The sequence below is a fragment of the Rutilus rutilus genome, assembly GCF_951802725.1.
Source record: "Rutilus rutilus genome assembly, chromosome: 22".
In the NCBI taxonomy this organism is placed as follows: Eukaryota; Metazoa; Chordata; class Actinopteri; order Cypriniformes; family Leuciscidae; genus Rutilus; species Rutilus rutilus.
In genome coordinates this window covers 26,414,392-26,434,305 of record NC_140227.1, presented here as the reverse complement: position 1 = coordinate 26,434,305, position 19,914 = coordinate 26,414,392, and the positions used below count along the sequence as shown (strand labels likewise).

General features: G+C 39.5%; 1 protein-coding gene across 2 annotated transcripts in view; it reads left to right on the top strand.

Moving 5' to 3' along the window:
* The window catches only part of sema3fb (sema domain, immunoglobulin domain (Ig), short basic domain, secreted, (semaphorin) 3Fb), a 161,408-nt gene that overhangs the window by 138,899 nt on the left and 2,595 nt on the right, over positions 1–19,914 (top strand). For both annotated transcript variants that reach the window (XM_084395714.1, XM_084395713.1), the window contains 11 exons: positions 6,438–6,557; positions 6,804–6,943; positions 10,349–10,463; positions 13,089–13,158; positions 13,344–13,488; positions 13,685–13,907; positions 15,729–15,817; positions 16,206–16,247; positions 17,032–17,189; positions 17,761–17,828; positions 18,315–18,448. In XM_084395714.1, the coding sequence (XP_084251840.1) occupies positions 6,438–6,557; positions 6,804–6,943; positions 10,349–10,463; positions 13,089–13,158; positions 13,344–13,488; positions 13,685–13,907; positions 15,729–15,817; positions 16,206–16,247; positions 17,032–17,189; positions 17,761–17,828; positions 18,315–18,448 (1,304 nt within the window). The remainder of the gene's footprint in view (positions 1–6,437; positions 6,558–6,803; positions 6,944–10,348; positions 10,464–13,088; positions 13,159–13,343; positions 13,489–13,684; positions 13,908–15,728; positions 15,818–16,205; positions 16,248–17,031; positions 17,190–17,760; positions 17,829–18,314; positions 18,449–19,914) is intronic.

The window sequence follows — 19,914 nt, the reverse complement described above, 5'->3', positions numbered from 1 at the left end:
GTGCCATCAAATATTTTGGTTCCCCTTATCGACCGTTAATTGAAATTTAGAATTTTTTGGATGATTATTGATTGTCAGACTCCAGAGAACATTCTTGCAGTGGTTTGGTTCCGATCGGGCCAAAAACCTAGGAGAAGTTCGCAAAAATAGGTTTTTCAAAAAAATGCAATTTTCTCGAAATTGGCGCCTGCAGGGCGAGCAAATCGGAGATAGCCATTTTGTCTGCCTCGAGCCAGGGATTCCAACGATATAAGACACTTGATTCTGGGACAAACGGTCTAAGAGTTATGAGCGATTTTGAACTTTTGGTTGCTGTAGCGCCACCTATGGGCCAATCGGGGTCATACTCTGATAGGTTGTCCCCAAATTGAGGCCTACCATCTGGCCAGGTTTCAAGTCTCTAGGCCTTACGGTTTGTCCTGCACGATGCGTTTTACGAATCCTTACAATTACAATAGGGTTTCAGCATTTCATGCTTGAACCCCTAATAAGAATGAAGGCTTTTTGCCAGTTATAGCGCCACCTATGGTCCGATCTCCATGAAACTCTGCATGCTTCCTCACCATGTTCGGACACATATGCTCATCAATTTTGGTGAAGTTCTGAGTTTTCATTTGGGATTTATAGGCTTTTTAGTGTATTTTGCCACGCCCCTTTTCTAAATGACCCTGTTACAGCCACCCACATGCCAAAGTTCAACTTTTTTTCGATAATTATTGATCTAGAGAGTCCAGAGAATTGTCCTAGACTGGTTTGGTTCCGATCGGGCGAAAAACCAGGGACTAGTTCGCAAAAGTAGGTTTTGGACAAAATGCGACATAGCAGAAATTTTTCCCTGCCTACATCCAAATCGGAGATATCCATTTTGTCCGCCTTGAGCCAAGGATTCCAACGATATAAGAAACTTGATCCTGGGACAAACGGTCTAAGAGTTATGAGCGATTTTGAACTTTTGGTTGCTGTAGCGCCACCTATGGGCCAATCGGGGTCATACTCTGATAGGTTGTCCCCAAATTGAGGCCTACCATCTGGCCAGGTTTCAAGTCTCTAGGCCTTACGGTTTGTCCTGCACGATGCGTTTTACGAATCCTTACAATTACAATAGGGTTTCAGCATTTCATGCTTGAACCCCTAATAAGAATGAAGGCTTTTTGCCAGTTATAGCGCCACCTATGGTCCGATCTCCATGAAACTCTGCATGCTTCCTCACCATGTTCGGACACATATGCTCATCAATTTTGGTGAAGTTCTGAGTTTTCATTTGGGATTTATAGGCTTTTTAGTGTATTTTGCCACGCCCCTTTTCTAAATGACCCTGTTACAGCCACCCACATGCCAAAGTTCAACTTTTTTTCGATAATTATTGATCTAGAGAGTCCAGAGAATTGTCCTAGACTGGTTTGGTTCCGATCGGGCGAAAAACCAGGGACTAGTTCGCAAAAGTAGGTTTTGGACAGGCGAAAAACCAGGGACTAGTTCGCAAAAGTAGGTTTTGGACAAAATCCGACATAGCAGAAAATTTCCCCTGCCTACATCCAAATTGGAGATAGCCGTTTTGTCCGCCTTGAGCCAAGGATTCCAACGATATAAGACACTTGATCCTGGGACAAGCGGTCTAAGAGTTATGAGCGATTTAGTACTTTTGGTTGCTGTAGCGCCACCTATGGGCCAATTGGGGTCATACTCTGATAGGTTGTCCCCAAATTGAGGCCTACCATCTGGCCAGGTTTCACGTCTCTAGGCCTTACGGTTTGTCCTGCACGATGCGTTTTACGAATCCTTACAATTACAATAGGGTTTCAGCATTTCATGCTTGAACCCCTAATAAGAATGAAGGCTTTTTGCCAGTTATAGCGCCACCTATGGTCCGATCTCCATGAAACTCTGCATGCTTCCTCACCGTGTTCTGACACATATGCTCATCAATTTTGGTGAAGTTCTGAGTTCTCATTTGGGATTTATAGGCTTTTTAGTGTATTTTGCCACGCCCCTTTTCTAAATGACCCTGTTACAGCCACCCAAATGCAAAAGTTCAACTTTTTTTCGATAATTATTGATCTAGAGAGTCCAGAGAATTGTCCTAGACTGGTTTGGTTCCGATCGGGCGAAAAACCAGGGACTAGTTCGCAAAAGTAGGTTTTGGACAAAATCCGACATAGCAGAAAATTTCCCCTGCCTACATCCAAATCGGAGATAGCCGTTTTGTCCGCCTTGAGCCAAGGATTCCAACGATATAAGACACTTGATCCTGGGACAAGCGGTCTAAGAGTTATGAGCGATTTTGAACTTTTGGTTGCTGTAGCGCCACCTATGGGCCATTCGGGGTCATACTCTGATAGGTTGTCCCCAAATTGAGGCCTACCATCTGGCCAGGTTTCAAGTCTCTAGGCCTTACGGTTTGTCCTGCACGATGCGTTTTACGAATCCTTACAATTACAATAGGGTTTCAGCATTTCATGCTTGAACCCCTAATAAGAATGAAGGCTTTTTGCCAGTTATAGCGCCACCTGTGGTCCGATCTCCATGAAACTCTGCATGCTTCCTCACCATGTTCTGACACATATGCTCATCAATTTTGGTGAAGTTCTGAGTTTTCATTTGGGATTTATAGGCTTTTTAGTGTATTTTGCCACGCCCCTTTTCTAAATGACCCTGTTACAGCCACCCAAATGCAAAAGTTCAACTTTTTTTCGATAATTATTGATCTAGAGAGTCCAGAGAATTGTCCTAGACTGGTTTGGTTCCGATCGGGCGAAAAACCAGGGACTAGTTCGCAAAAGTAGGTTTTGGACAAAATCCGACATAGCAGAAAATTTCCCCTGCCTACATCCAAATCGGAGATAGCCGTTTTGTCCGCCTTGAGCCAAGGATTCCAACGATATAAGACACTTGATCCTGGGACAAGCGGTCTAAGAGTTATGAGCGATTTAGTACTTTTGGTTGCTGTAGCGCCACCTATGGGCCAATTGGGGTCATACTCTGATAGGTTGTCCCCAAATTGAGGCCTACCATCTGGCCAGGTTTCACGTCTCTAGGCCTTACGGTTTGTCCTGCACGATGCGTTTTACGAATCCTTACAATTACAATAGGGTTTCAGCATTTCATGCTTGAACCCCTAATAAGAATGAAGGCTTTTTGCCAGTTATAGCGCCACCTATGGTCCGATCTCCATGAAACTCTGCATGCTTCCTCACCGTGTTCTGACACATATGCTCATCAATTTTGGTGAAGTTCTGAGTTCTCATTTGGGATTTATAGGCTTTTTAGTGTATTTTGCCACGCCCCTTTTCTAAATGACCCTGTTACAGCCACCCAAATGCAAAAGTTCAACTTTTTTTCGATAATTATTGATCTAGAGAGTCCAGAGAATTGTCCTAGACTGGTTTGGTTCCGATCGGGCGAAAAACCAGGGACTAGTTCGCAAAAGTAGGTTTTGGACAAAATCCGACATAGCAGAAAATTTCCCCTGCCTACATCCAAATCGGAGATAGCCGTTTTGTCCGCCTTGAGCCAAGGATTCCAACGATATAAGACACTTGATCCTGGGACAAGCGGTCTAAGAGTTATGAGCGATTTTGAACTTTTGGTTGCTGTAGCGCCACCTATGGGCCATTCGGGGTCATACTCTGATAGGTTGTCCCCAAATTGAGGCCTACCATCTGGCCAGGTTTCAAGTCTCTAGGCCTTACGGTTTGTCCTGCACGATGCGTTTTACGAATCCTTACAATTACAATAGGGTTTCAGCATTTCATGCTTGAACCCCTAATAAGAATGAAGGCTTTTTGCCAGTTATAGCGCCACCTGTGGTCCGATCTCCATGAAACTCTGCATGCTTCCTCACCATGTTCTGACACATATGCTCATCAATTTTGGTGAAGTTCTGAGTTTTCATTTGGGATTTATAGGCTTTTTAGTGTATTTTGCCACGCCCCTTTTCTAAATGACCCTGTTACAGCCACCCAAATGCAAAAGTTCAACTTTTTTTCGATAATTATTGATCTAGAGAGTCCAGAGAATTGTCCTAGACTGGTTTGGTTCCGATCGGGCGAAAAACCAGGGACTAGTTCGCAAAAGTAGGTTTTGGACAAAATCCGACATAGCAGAAAATTTCCCCTGCCTACATCCAAATCGGAGATAGCCGTTTTGTCCGCCTTGAGCCAAGGATTCCAACGATATAAGACACTTGATCCTGGGACAAGCGGTCTAAGAGTTATGAGCGATTTAGTACTTTTGGTTGCTGTAGCGCCACCTATGGGCCAATTGGGGTCATACTCTGATAGGTTGTCCCCAAATTGAGGCCTACCATCTGGCCAGGTTTCACGTCTCTAGGCCTTACGGTTTGTCCTGCACGATGCGTTTTACGAATCCTTACAATTACAATAGGGTTTCAGCATTTCATGCTTGAACCCCTAATAAAAATCAGTACAATTACAATAGGGTTTCAGCATTTCATGCTTGAACCCCTAAAAATCAGGACAATTACAATAGGGTTTCAGCACTTCGTGCTTGAACCCCTAAAAATCAGAGCAATTACAATAGGGTTTCAGCACTTCGTGCTTGAACCCCTAATAATAATAAAAATCAGCACAATTACAATAGGGTTTCAGCACTTCGTGCTTGAACCCCTAAAAATCAGTACAATTACAATAGGGTTTCAGCACTTCGTGCTTGAACCCCTAATAATAATAAAAATCAGTACAATTACAATAGGGTTTCAGCACTTCGTGCTTGAACCCCTAATAATAATTTTATAGTCATTCTGATAGTCACACATTTTTTTTTACCAAATTCTACAGCCCATCAAATAAGCACTTTTTTTTAAATTGCATTTTAAATCTCAATCTCAATTTTTAACAAAAATCGCAATTTGTTTATTTCCCCCCAAGTCGTGCCGCGTAGATGCTGCTAGCTAAATAAGCTTAATTTTACTTGTTATTTTAAGTAGGTGTTGCATTCGTTGGTTTGCTTTTTTCTTTCTTTTAAAATCTGAAAGTCTTTTTCTTTAAAAATGTGCATAGCAAGCAGCCTGAATATTGTCATGTTAGCAAAGCATTTGTGTCTTTGTATTTGAATAAAGTATGTTAAAGAATGTTTTCCTTAATCAATATTAGTTTGTTAGAGTGTGGAAACCATAGTGTTTTCTGACAAAATAGTTTTGTATATTAGTTTTTTTTTTTCTCCTGAATAAACGATCTCCAAACTAGCGGGTCATCAGCCAAGACCAAACAACAGCACAAAACCCCAATTTAGCAGGACTTACACAGCAGGTAATTCAGCAAAACCCTTGACTAGGAAAACAACTGGCTAAACCATCTAATCAGCACAGCTTAGCAAAGCCCACAACTAGCAAAACCACTTAGCTAAGCCAGTAAAGCAATTTATCACAGGCTTACACGAGGTACAACCTTAAAAGCCACAAACAAACATGACAAGGAAGCTTTTGCAAACTTTGGCATGCCAGTCCTTGAAAGAACTCTTTATTGCTTGCCTGCCTTGTTGTATTTAACCACCACCTCATATATTAGAGTTGTTTGGTTGAATTTACAAGACGTTCTGACAGGTTGGCACCTAGACTTCCCCTAAGAATCAACAGTTTTGATCTGCCTTTGGAAAAACCGCCAACGGGCAGAGCAAATAGACTGTTTCAACAAACTCATTCTACATCCAGTCCGTTTCCTCTACAAACTGAACTCGTATCTCCCGCTGTAAACAGAAGCAAGTGTGGGCAAAAGCGGGCAGGCTCTGTGCTCTTGATACCTCAGAGAAGGAATTAATCTTGAGGGCCGCGACAGAGCTCCGTCTGGCCGTGGTTCTGCGACCCCCCTCCTCAACAGCCATGGCCTCTGCCAACTACACACTGAGACACCTGCTCAAATGGCCTGCAACTGGGTTCTACACACACACACATAGACACACACACACACACACACACACACACACACACTTGACCTCCACACTACTTAACAAGGAACAAATTCCTCCAGAGGCAATAATAACCCCTCACATGCGCATGCATAATGACCAGCGCATGTGAAACCCAGTGGGCATCAATCTTGTGCATAATTGTGTACAGTGTAAGTTGGCAGTTGCCATCAAGCCAAGCTTTATATCATTGAATGGTGTCATATTAATATGTGCATAATTAAAGTTATTATCATTAATGTATTTTATTTGTTAAAACAAACAAAAACATTATTTTGGCTGATTGTCCCTGTAAGTTCACTGCAAGTTGAACAGTTGATCAGTTAAATGCTCTTTATCTGTGTCCTGATGGATCTCTGCACAGATGTTGAAAGAACGGTGTTAGACTTTGGGTGTGGCTGACATTTCATCATAGACGGCATAAAAGCTCATAAATCAAATGCGTCATTCTTTCACATTTGCAGATTCTTACATTTGACTCTTTCTTTTTATCTCTCTGTTTCTGTATCTCTTAGATGGAGAACTGTATGCAGGGGTGTATATTGACTTCATGGGAACAGACTCTGCTATTTTCCGAACTTTGGGGAAAAACGCAGTCATGCGTACCGACCAATACAACTCAAGATGGCTGAATGGTAAATATGTAAAATAAGTGGATATGAGTAGTTGTCGGTCTGTCTATCTGTCTGTCTAGAGAAAGTGTTTGTTGATTAGTGCTCTGTCTGCTTGTCCATTTTTTTAATTACCTTTTGCTTTTTTGCAGGTCATTTAAATAGTCCTAATGATTCCTTGTAGTTTCTCAGTTACTAAATGTTTAATCGTGCAATTTGTAAAATGCCATTGCATGTTACATTTTTCTCTCCCTCTCTCTTTTTTCTTAGACCCCTCATTTGTCCATGTGCACCTCATCCCCGACAGCAATGAGAAAAACGATGACAAACTCTACTTTTTCTTCCGTGAGAAGTCTTCCGAGATGGGCCAGAGCCCCAAATCACAGTCACGCATCGGGCGAATCTGCCTGGTGAGCTTAAATCTCTGACCTAAAATGTGATTTGATAAATACAACCCAAAGTTTGAGACATTCCATACCATTCAGCATTTCTGGAAGAGATTCCAGCTACAGCCGAGAGCGAGTGAGCTGTGGTTTGTGGATACTTGACTGTGGCATTTTTGTTTGCTTGCCGCTGACGTGCTGAAATCCACACATATTTGACCTCCCTGCTTACAATACGTCTCTCTATCCATGTGACCCCTGAACCTGTGACCTTTTGACCTGTCAGATCAGCCCTTCTGAGTATGACTGAGTTTCTTTACGTACTATGGAAAAGACTGCTAATTTACTAGCACCAAAGCATTTGTCCCGAGCGTGGAGCTTAACCACAAGTTCTTAATGAAATAGTGCCAGACCACAGCTGCAAATTGAGCAGGGCAATGAAAACAAACATCGAGCGGCAGGCTTGGGCCACAGGGGTAAACTCAGGGGTTTGTGGTGCATCTTCTTGGGCTTAATGTAAGCTTGTGGGTTTGTTCTTGTTTAGCTGTATTGGGAGGGTTAAATAATGAAAAGTTTCCCACAAACATAGCTAAACTGTACAAAACCCACATAAATGGGTCAATTAATTGCAGAATGTCCAGCCTGCTATGCAATACAATACAATAAAAGTTCCTAAATGTCTTATGACTGTAAAGGTGCTATTTATAAGTCTTTGAAGCTTTATGATTTTTTTATAGTGTTTCTAGTAAGACTTTATGTTTTTGAAAGAAATCTCTTATACTCAACAAGGCTGCATTTATTTGATCAAAAATACAGTAAAACAGTAATATTGTGAAGTATTATTAAAATTTCAAATAACTCTTATTTTTATTAACAATGTTGAAAACAGTTGTGCTGCTTAATATTTTCATGAATTCTATGATATTTTAATTACAAATCTTTCAGAACATTATATGTCTTTTGATCAATTTAAAGCTTAATAAAAGTAGTAATTACATAAAAGAAAAATCTTTATGACCCCAACATTTTAAATGGTAGTCTATATACAAAATGATTTTTGTGTGTGTGTGTCTTTACAAATGGATTTGTGCATGTGTATTTTAATATGCATCTGTTTATTGAGCTGTTTCATATGTGGAACCACATGGTGGTGACATTACATGTGTGTTTGTGTGGGTGAGTTTTTGTGTTTATCCGCTTTCTGTTTTGTGTTTACGGGTGTGTTTATATGAGTGCGTGGTCTCTGTCGTGCGGCCCCCCAGGTCTTTGTTTATGAGTCGGGGTCATGTGGTGACCTAGCATGCAAACACACCCCTGCACTCAGGGCTTTATGGATCACACTCCGGAGAACCAGCCATTCTGCATCTCACATCTGAACCCATCTGGTCACCATCCACACTCTCACAAAGATCTTTAGCTTTTATTAATAACAACGAGTCATGCGATCAAAGATGAAGCATGCAGAAATAGCCTTAGGTGTGATCATTCATATCATGTATATGGTTTGTCGTATACAACTCATTTAGCTGCATCTGTATAGTTTCACCCTAAAATTTTAATATCTTTCATTATTTACTCATCACATTCCAAACCTGAAGGACATACTTTTTTCTGGGAAACACAAAAGGTGAATTTGAATGAACATGAACGAGGACTGGGAAATTCAAGCTACAAAATTACAGTAAAGCACCTTAAAGTTGCTAAAGATTAGGATCCCCTAATGTGGGCCTCCTTTGTGCATCATATTCCAAATCTACTGAAGTCATGCAAGAGTTTGTGTAAGGAACAGATTGAAATTTAAGCCATTACTCACTGAAAATCTAGCTGTATTAATTTATTGATGTCCAGATCATAAATAGTCCTAGAAACATTTCTTAAGAATGTTCTAAAGCAAAAACTTTGATGGATTGAATTTGAAATCCTAAAAAGAATGCTCTTACAATTATTGTAATTCTAATAACCTCCAAATAGTCTTAAATCCCCAAAAGAAAGAAATTGAATACATTTTTTCTGTCCCGTCAAGCCAATTGTAATTATTAATTTATTTATTTTTTATAAATGTGGTAAATGGTAAATGGACTGCATTTATATAGCGCTTTCACAGACCCAATGGCCACCAAAGCTCTTTACAATATTGCCTCACATTCACCCATTCACTCACTCATTCATACACCGACGGCGGTGTCAGCCATGCAAGGCGATCCAGCTCGTCGGGAGCAGCTGGGGTTAGGTGTCTTGCTCAAGGACACCTCGACACTTGGTCAGGTGGAACTGGGGATTGAACCACCAACCTTCCGGTTTGTAGACAATCTACATGAACCACTGAGCCACTGCCGCCCGAAAAAACACATTTATTGTGCACATTTATTATTATAATATCTGCAGGAAGTACAATTGATTTTGGAAAATGTTTCATTCAGCTGATCACCAAGTCTTCGACAAGACCCGTCATACAATCAAATATCTTCAAAGTTTGTTGTTTTTTGTTTCCAAAAAAAAAAAAAAAAAATTCTTATTAAAATGTTTGAGAACTTAAGAATTTTTCAAGAACTGTTCTTAACGTGATAATTCACCAAGATAATTTACTCGCCCTCAAGGTGTTCCAAACCTGTATGAGCTGAACACACAAAAAAAGATATTCTGAAGAATGTTGGTAACCAGACAGTTGATGGAAGCCATTGACTTCCATGGTATTTTTTTTTTTTTTCTACTATGGAAGTCAATGGCTCCTGTCAACTGTCTGGTTACCAACATTCTTCAGAATATCTTTTTTTGTGTGTGTTCAACAAAACAAAAACTTGAACAGCTTTGGAACAACTGAGTAAATGACGCAATTTTCATTTTTGCATGAACTTTCCCAACATTCTTATGAGAATCTTACAATTTATCTTAAGAAATGAAGTCTGAAGAAGATTTTGGTTAAAATGTTCCTGTTCACAGCGGTTAACATCTAGTTTACAGACAACTTTAATGATGCTTTTATGGTGTTTTGTGTCCTTTTTGAAGCTTGAAAGCACCAATCCCCATTTACTGTATTACAATTGAATAGAAAATTGTATTGTATTCTATGGAAGAAAGTAAGTGAAACCAGTTTGGTATGACCCAATGAATAAATAATGACAGCATTTTTGTTTATGGGTGAACTATCCCTTCATATATATACCTCCCAAACGAATAGGTTGGGATTTGAAGTCAGATGATAAATCAGGATTCCTCAGCCACCTCTTCCTAAAATTTGGCCGGCCATCAGACCAGATGGGTGTGTTTTGTGAATCAGACGAGACACTATTTGCAATCTTGTCTTCTCACAGCTAACTTTTCCTGGCTGTTTGTTCCTCTCTCTCCCGCTGCGGAGGGGCTTGCAATGAATTAAATACAGCTATTTCTCCTCTCTTTGATTTCGGCTCAAACCGCGCGTGTGTGTGTTTACAGAACGATGATGGCGGTCACTGCTGCTTGGTCAACAAGTGGAGCACCTTCCTGAAAGCCCGTCTCATCTGCTCAGTCCCAGGAGCTGATGGGATTGAAACGCATTTCGACGATCTCAGTAAGTCTCCATTTCCGTTTCATCTCCAACAGATAAAGTCGTCAGTGGAAAAGTCCCATCTCGGCTCTTAAAGTGGTTTGTGTTGGCTGCGGGCCAGTCAGGGATCACTTTAGCAGTGTGTGAATGAGAAAGATCCTCTCCTGGTTAGTCAGGTTTCAGTGGCCCTGTCCAATGTCGCCCACACCCTACTACAAAACCACATGCAAACCCTCCATCCACCCACTACATCCTGGATCCCCTAATGTGGGCCTCCAGGTCTGCATTTACACCGCGCCAGGTGACGTACCTCACCCCCCTGCCATATGGCACCAGATTCCCCTCTAGTCCATATGCCGAGATGGATAATGGCTTATTCGGAGCGGTGTTACAGAAACCCACCTTTCTTTCTCCGAACAAAAGGCTCTTTTGAGAAGGCTGAAGGTGTGGGAGATGTGCCATGAGCTGCGGAGAGAGTTCGGATGACGTCCAGAGAGAAGGGCATGCCCTGTGGACGGATCAGGTGGACCGACAGAAATGCAGGGTCCAATAAGGGTCTCGCTCTCGCACTTATAGCCATTTCCAGACTAATTGGCCCCAGTGATGTTGGGAAACGGTGGGTTATGATCACGCTGGAATTTATAGCTGTTGCTCGTATTAAAAGAGCAGGTCTGGGCTCCCGAACACAGCCGCTCAACACTTATAAACACGTTTGGCTCTTTATTAGTGGGGAGGATGTTTACACAGGCTCGTGGAGAGGTTTTAGATGTGTGTGTGTGTGTGTGTTGAAGGAGGGATGTGCAGGCATTTTTAATAAGGTAGTAAAGCTGTAGTACATTGTGAGTTGTGACAGTCTACTAATGAACAGGTTTAAGCTTTTATTAGAGTAGAGAGAGCGCTGTGCTTAAGTACTGTGCCATGTTTATAATCATAATATATTATATATAATCACACGTATATTATATGGAAAGCAGAAGATCGCTAATATATTCACAACGGCCCAAAAGTTTAGGGTTGGTAAAATATTTGAATGTTTTTAAAAGAAGTCCCTTATGCTCACTAATAATGCACCTAATATTGTGAAATATTATTACAATTTAAAAAAAGCTGTTTTCTATTTTAATATTAGATTTAATAATAATAAATAATAATGTATTCCTATGATGCAAAGCTTAATATTTTTGTAGCATTCAATTAATAGAAAAGAACAGGATTTATTTAAAACATAATTTTTTTAACATTATAAATGTCTTTACTGTCACTTTTGATCAATAAAATGCATCCTTGCTGAATAAAAGTATGTATATATATATATATATATATATATATATATATATATATATACTTTGTCATACTAATTTTTTTTTTTTTTTTTTTTAAAGGACTGATCTTTAGCTTTTAAACTGTAGAGTACCTTCTTAATAAATATTTCTGGTCTTATTATTCACAAATTTTCAGTGCACGTTAATCTATATTGTCATCATTATTCAATTATTTCTGTTCAGTGTTATTGGGAATCATTGTGTAGATCTTTACATAGATTCTATACAGTTGCTCATGTGGCTCTGGCTTTACTTTTAGGAGATTATGGGAGTTTGAACAGTTGGAAGACGTTAAGGATTTGGAAAATTCGTCCCAGATGTCCAATTGTTTGTTAAAAAAAAAAAATCAGTAAAGAGGTGTCATTTAAAAATATGTGTGTTCATCCCTTTTGAGGATCCTTAGATATACACCATTAACTGCATCTCTCCTGTTGTGAAGGAGGAAGGGGGAGGACATTTGCCTCGAGTTGCCATTATGTATTGGCATGGGCAAGAGAGAGTCTTAAAGGTGTTATTAGATGAAAGCATAAAAAATAATGGGCTGGGACATGTTGCAGGCTTAACTTGCATTTACGGCAAAAGCACCTCAGTGTGTCTGGAACATGTGCATTAGCAACTATACCACAACTGTCATACTTTTTTTCATTTTTCATTTATGTGATCATGAGTTTATAGCTCTGTGACTGAGCCTTATAAGCCTTGTCCATATACACAAGATGCTTCACCTGCACTATACATATACATATACACTCAGATACTGTATAAAGGTTGGCAGGATGTGTGTGTGAAGCAATAGGAACCATATGCTTTGCTATCCTCTATCACTCACTTATTCCCCTACACACACATGCACTCATAAGTGTTTATGCAAGCCGACTCAGCAAGTTTCATCATAGTGACTGTCTTTCACCTAATTTTCTGTCCGGTTTACTGGAACAAAATGACTCCCAAAAATACTACAATAAGTATAATACTGGTGTGGCTTATAATGTTAGAGGTTTCTACACACATTTTAACTGTAAGGTTTATGAGAAATATCTTGCATTTGCCAACCTCTGCTTTGATAGGTTACACACAAATTACACATCCAGTCTCAAACTGTTACAAGGTCTAAGACTGAGAATATAATTTGTAATAGAGATAACCCAATCAAGTCCGATTGAAAGAGATGCTGAAAACAAGACACAAATCTGATGAGTGAAATGCAGTGAGAAACTCTGAGTCACAGGAAGTTCAGTAAATGCGTTTGATTTATGCACTGCAAATATTAGCTAAGTGTTCCTCCAGCTTTTTCACTGCAGTGCTGTTCTATGTTTGTGTCTTTTAGGGGATGTGTACATACAGCCCACGCAGGACACTAAAAATCCAGTCATCTATGGGGTCTTCTCTGTGTCAGGGTGAGTTTGAATGTGTCAGACCAGGTCTTTCTCCATCTGGGAACTGTAGTAAACACTGGAAGGGCTTGTTTAGCATGGGCATTTGTCCACTACATTTGCATCTGTTTTTTTCCACGTTCACTTCTAAACATCACTTTATATATTATGAACTTTATAACAAAACGTTGTCATATTTTCCCTCCCAGCTCTGTATTCAAAGGCTCTGCGGTCTGCGTCTACTCCATGGCGGACATTCGGATGGTGTTCAATGGACCTTTTGCCCACAAAGAAGGTCCCAATTATCAGTGGGTGGCCTACACTGGAAAAATCCCCTACCCTCGTCCAGGAACAGTGAGTTTCACCCTCTAATGAATCAGAATACCAATAATAAGATGGATTATTGTCTCACCGGTGTAGTGATATTAATCTAGACCTGATGTTGAAGGTTTGAACAACAAGCTCAAACTTCAGTTAGCCTTTAATGCTGCTGCGTTAGGACAGTACAGGGATCTGATTGGCTGAAATTGATCCTCATCATTTTTTTCAGTGTCCTGGTGGGACTTTTACCCCCAACATGAAGTCCACTAAAGACTACCCCGACGAGGTCATCAACTTCATGCGGAACCATCCCACCATGTACAACACTGTGTATCCGGTGCACAAGCGCCCCCTGGTGGTCAGGACCAACGTGGACTATGAGTTCACCACCATCACTGTGGACCAGGTGACTGCTGCCGACGGCAACTACGAGGTGCTCTTTCTGGGTACCGGTGAGTTTGGAAACTACCCTGATTTTTGCATATTTCTTTTTTTTTTCTTACATGTAAATTTACCATGTTATATGCAATAAAATATGCATACTTAAATGTAAGTAACTTAAAATAAGATGTATTGTATAGCAGAGCATAGTATATGCTCTAGTATTTAAATATTTAATTATTATTTTTAATATAATTATAATATAATATATTAATATAATATAATATAATATAATATAATATAATAAATATATATATATATATATATATATATATATATAAATATATAAATATATATATATATATTTTTTTTTTTTTATAAATATATTTACAAATACAATTAATGCCCTAACTGGTATCATTAAAAGTAATATAATGCTCCGCACTGGGTTATTGTAGTTTAACAAATTTTATATAGTTTTTATATCTGTTTTTTTTTTTATGTTATTTTCAATTTGTCTTTTCTTGTTTGTTTTATTTAAAAACTAAATTTTTATATTTACAGATAAAAGTAACGATATCATTTAATTTCATTTTAATTTATATCTCTCCACACAATCTAGTGTTATTGCTGTCTAATGGCATTTTCATGATTAATGCAGACAGGATGTAAAGGTTTTAAGTTTAATAATATACCATGTCTCAAAAAAATCTAAATTTTAGTTGTGCATCACGGACATTATTTTATTTTACTTTGAGTCATGCAAATGTATTTTAGTTTAGTTTCCGTTATCCCAGTTATTTTATTTGAATTATTTTTCATTTGTTTGTTTTCATTTTAATTATATATATATATTTTTAACAATATAACTGATAAAGTAGTGTATAAGAGCTTTTTAGATACAGTAACTATCACCTTGCCTTCCCGCTAAACCTTTATCAAGAAAAAAAAGTCAGTTTTATTCCTTCTCTGTGTACTGTAACTCTACGTTTATCAGATGAGGTGAAAAGCATCTGACTCTACTTAGATGGAAGTCAAACGCAAAAAAAGGTTTCGTGTTTCCATCTTTCTGTTCTTTATATTAAACCTGTGAATGCAGCCCCTTAAGACTTTGGAGGATCACTGTTCCATCAACCTACACTGATCTGCTAAACTCTTTCTCTCGTCTCCTCCTCTTTTAGTTCTCTTTTAACATTAAAGAGTCAGAATGCCATCATTCTTTCTGTACACGGTCTCGTCATGCTGTAGGTTATCCCTTTATGTCTGCTTTTCTTGCTTTGTGAGTCTGAGAGGCTAATGGGTTTTTAAATCAACTCTGCGTGCCCCATTGCACCTACAAGCACTCACAGGAACGTCTCTAGCTTTCAGCTGCTGTCGCTCGCCTCCATTCAAAGCTCAGGTTAGATGTATTGCTCCGGTTGCAATAAATCTCCAGCGACGTGCACAGAGGAATGCAACGGGCACGCTTAAATCAAACAAGCGTTTCGGTAGGGCGCAGCCGCTGGAAAGCCTCAGCGTTCCAGTAGAGATGGAGCCTGACAGGGTACAGCCGAGCTGAAAGATGAGCATGCCGTGAAAAGCAGTGAAAACAAAAGACAAAAGAAGGATTTTAAAAGGAAGGGATGGTAGATGGAATACGTGAAGGGTCTGCATGTTAGATGGGATGGAAAGAAAGAGTAACTCAAGAGTCTCTGGAGTAATAATCGAATAATAATCGTGATTTTCATCAGGGCATAAGATGCAAAGACAAAAGGCTTGGAAAAAAGGAATAGACAGAAAGTTGTCAGAGGAATGTCATGGTGCTTTGAATGTTTTCGGGTCAAAGACAAAGAGTCAGTTTAACATGTGGTTGGCTCAGTGAATGATCTGACTGTCTTTCTATTGGCCTACAGACAGAGGTACAGTGCAGAAGGTGATCGTCCTGCCAAGAGATGACCTGCAGACAGAGGAACTCGTGCTGGAGGAAGTGGAGGTCTTTAAGGTGAGCGCTGAACCCTGGGACTTTCCTGTTCGCTGGTGAACTGTGATACATACATGTATTAATTTCCTGTGACGGGAAAGCTTTTTATTTTCTTATCATTGTTATTGTTGTGTTGCTTAATATTTTTGTGGAAATCGTGATACCTTTTTTCAAGATTCTTTGATGAATATAAAGTTTAAAAGAACCGCATTTATTTTAAAGAAAAAGAAACGTATTTTATTTGGTCATTTTAATGCATCTTTGCTGAATAAAAGTATTAATATCTTTCAAAAAAACTAATATTGTACTGACACCAAACTAAAAACAAAGTCTACATTACACCTAATAAACAAATTACCAAAAAGTAAAGGTTAATGTACAATAAAGTTTTCATATCTGTCACTTTCAGGTCCCAACTCCCATCACAACTATGAAGATTTCTTCAAAACGGGTAAGAATTAGCTATACACTAAACCTGATATAAATGGTTCACAAACGCTGATGTCTTATTAATACTGGATGAATAACCAAACCCATAAAGAAGATATCAATAAACCGATTTAAATCGGACATGCAGCTGCTATCTGTCTAAAAATGTAATTTATGACACAATTTGTGTTTTATTCTTTCATCGTGATTGGGATTGTTGGCAGATGCGGTATGACATCATTACAAAGCCATATTTTAAACCCTAGTTCTCCCAGAATAACTGATTCAAAACAGCTGATCCTAAAAACAGAAATGCCAAGTGTCCAAACGCTGGAGAAAAAAGCTCCATCATCGGTTCCAACCCTGCACAGACCTGCCTGCATCTCAAATTCATGACGTTAGAGGCGAGACCGTGAGGTTGACATCTTTCCAAAAGGGTTTCACAGAAGATCATGTATTACCCTGTGCTTTCACGATCAAATCAAATTATGGGTGGAAAATGATAGATTTAGTCCTGGTTCGCTTAGCGTTCACACTGTCATTTTTAACACCTAACCTAAAGATAAAAAAAAAATATGGCTTATATTTTGCGATGGAACTTGTCAAACATGCAAAACAAAAGCGGCCCAAGACCCATCTTTTCAGGGTTCTCGGTCCTCTTGTTTTGTTCCGATGGCAGCGTTCACACTGATTCAAATAAACCGCACTAATAGAGCAATCGCACCCGAGTTCATTTTAATCGGACCAACCCATGTTTCATCCAAAGGGAGAATACAAATGCTAAATGACGTTTGACTTTGTTGCAGCAACAACTGTACGTGGCGTCAGCGATTGGCGTGACTCATCTGGCCTTGCACAGGTGTGACGTGTACGGCGAGGCCTGTGCTGACTGCTGTTTAGCCCGAGACCCTTATTGTGCCTGGGACGGCAAGTCCTGCTCTAGATACTCGGCCTCGCAGAAGAGGTAAATATGCCTAAAACACTTCAGGAAGACTAAACACACAAATCAAAGATCACATCCCAGTCAAGAGCATTCATCATAAGAATATGATCCTCATTTACAGTCATATTTGCTTGATTTCTGGGAACATTGTGCACTGAATGCAGTCAGACGCATTAGTCATTTTGGGCAATTTCAGGGGAAATCAGTTTGAAGTTGTTGGTGTGTCCATATGAACCTCATTTAGGGACGGGTGAGTCTTATCGTTGTGAAACAGGAAAGGATTTTTCCCTGAGTTGCAGAAAGATGAAATCCCAGAGAAACACATTGAACATCGCTTCCTCTTCTGAACTTTACACAAGCATTCAACCTGTCATATCTTTAGCGTGACTGCACACACAGCGTGATTTATTGAAGCAGTAGATGGTGCAACATTGTTTGGGTTGGAAAAAACCCTAAAAGTTGAGCGTTAAAAAACCCAATCTGCTAATCAGATGAGCTGTCCACTAAAATTTTGTCTAGTTATATATTTTCATACTTAATCAGTTACAGGTGGAAATAAATGTCTTATCTTGCCATATTGGCTTCCTTTCAGACGCAGTCGGCGACAGGATGTTAAATACGGGAATCCCATTCGCCAGTGCAGAGGATACAATTCCAACAGTAAGCCTAACTCATAGTTGTAAATGCATAAATGTATTGTAATGTATAATATCAATAAATAGATTTAGTCCAGTCTGTTTTGTTTGTAAATATATCCATCTAATAAACATGTTGTATGCACAACTAATTTATTAGTAAATCATTCACAGCTAATACTTGTTTTCATATCATGACACATTTATCAACATCAGTTCATGAATTCCGTTTTACTCGCTTTCATTAATTTGTCAAGTTTGTTTATAAAAATGAAGCGTATATGTAAAATTCAGTCATGCTTTCTTTATTCAACCCTTATGAGCTGTTAACAGAAAGCATCATTCCGCTCTGATCTGGATTTGTTTTATTCGCATGGCCTCAGTTTGACTGACACGGCTCTCACGTTCTACGGGCTCTGCCGTATGAATTCACGGTCAGCTCTCGTTCTCGCTGTAGTGCTGTGTTGATGTCTATGAGAAATGACGTGTTGTTGTTGTCGTTGTTGTCCAGCCAATAAGAACACTCTAGAGACGGTGCAGTACGGGGTGGAGGGAAGCAGCACGTTTTTGGAATGCCAGGCCAGATCTCCTCACGCCGCCATCAAATGGCACCTGCACCGTGACAACAGCGACAGGAGGAGAGAGGTGAGGACACACCAGTACATATCCATATTCATGTATGAATAAATAGTATAGATGCACAGTATGTTAGAAAGATTATATATATATATATATATATATATATATATATACACTCACCTAAAGGATTATTAGGAACACCTGTTCAATTTCTCATGAATGCAATTATCTAATCAACCAATCACATGGCAGTTGCTTCAATGCATTTAGGGGTGTGGTCCTGGTCAAGACAATCTCTTGAACTCCAAACTGAATGTCAGAATGGGAAAGAAAGGTGATTTAAGCAATTTTGAGCGTGGCATGGTTGTTGGTGCCAGGCTGGCCGGTCTGAGTATTTCACAATCTGCTCAGTTACTGGGATTTTCACGCACAACCATTTCTAGGGTTTACAAAGAATGGTGTGAAAAGGGAAAAACATCCAGTATGCGGCAGTCCTGTGGGCGAAAATTAGAGATGCACCGATTGATCGGCTGGTGACCGGAATTGGCCGATTTTCACGTGATCGGCCATGACCGGCGACCGGCCGGTCAGTCTGACATATGCCGATTTTATGCCGGTCAAATGCACTTGCACTCGAGCGCCGCATGATTAACCTTTTGAGCAGTACGGTCTCATATATGGGATTTTATTTCTGTGCCCCGAGAGTACGGTGCTACATTTAGAATGATCAGTGACGTCGCATAACTGCCAGATTCAAACTGTGCTTTCGCGCATTGGCTGGCGCTGAGCCAGAGTCGGACGCGTTCAGCGCTGTGATAAATCACAACTAAGCAGTGTTTTCAACCTCATAATGTTTATTTTAAGTTTCAGATATTTAAATACACATAAGCACGAGTAAAACAATACATTTGGAGTTTGTAAAATACACACTGATGTCTGTGGAAGCAGCAATAACAATCTAATCAAATATAATTAGCTGACATGTGTTATTCATATCAGAGAAACATAGTGGAAGGAACTATAAAGTTTACTCTATTCTTCTCAGTTCACCGGCCACTTTCTTGCATTTATTTCGGGAGAAACTGATGAATTCACGTGCTGTAAATCCGACTGACAGGACAACATTGCGGCGCCCATCTCATGTTATAGATCAAGATTATTTATAAAGGTTTTTAAACGACCAAACACACTCACTTAACGTTACACATATTTGAGAATCGGAATATCAGATAGGCTAGTTGATGACATGGTAAGCAAGTTTGTGAATATTTTGAATAAAAAAGGAAAAGCGAAATAAAAGCGACACATCTGTCATACAGTATTATTGTGGCTGCGGTGTATCACATGACGCGTCGCCATGGAAACATTAAAGGGAACGTTCGCCTTGAAAAAAACTCACTCTGGGGGTGGGGGTGTCAGTTAGAATATTTTAAACTTACGTGTGAAAGGGTTAAAGAAAAGATCGAAAATAAATATTTGTGTGTGCTGTAAAGTGGTTAGAAAAAAATCAAATCGGAATCGGCTAAAATCGG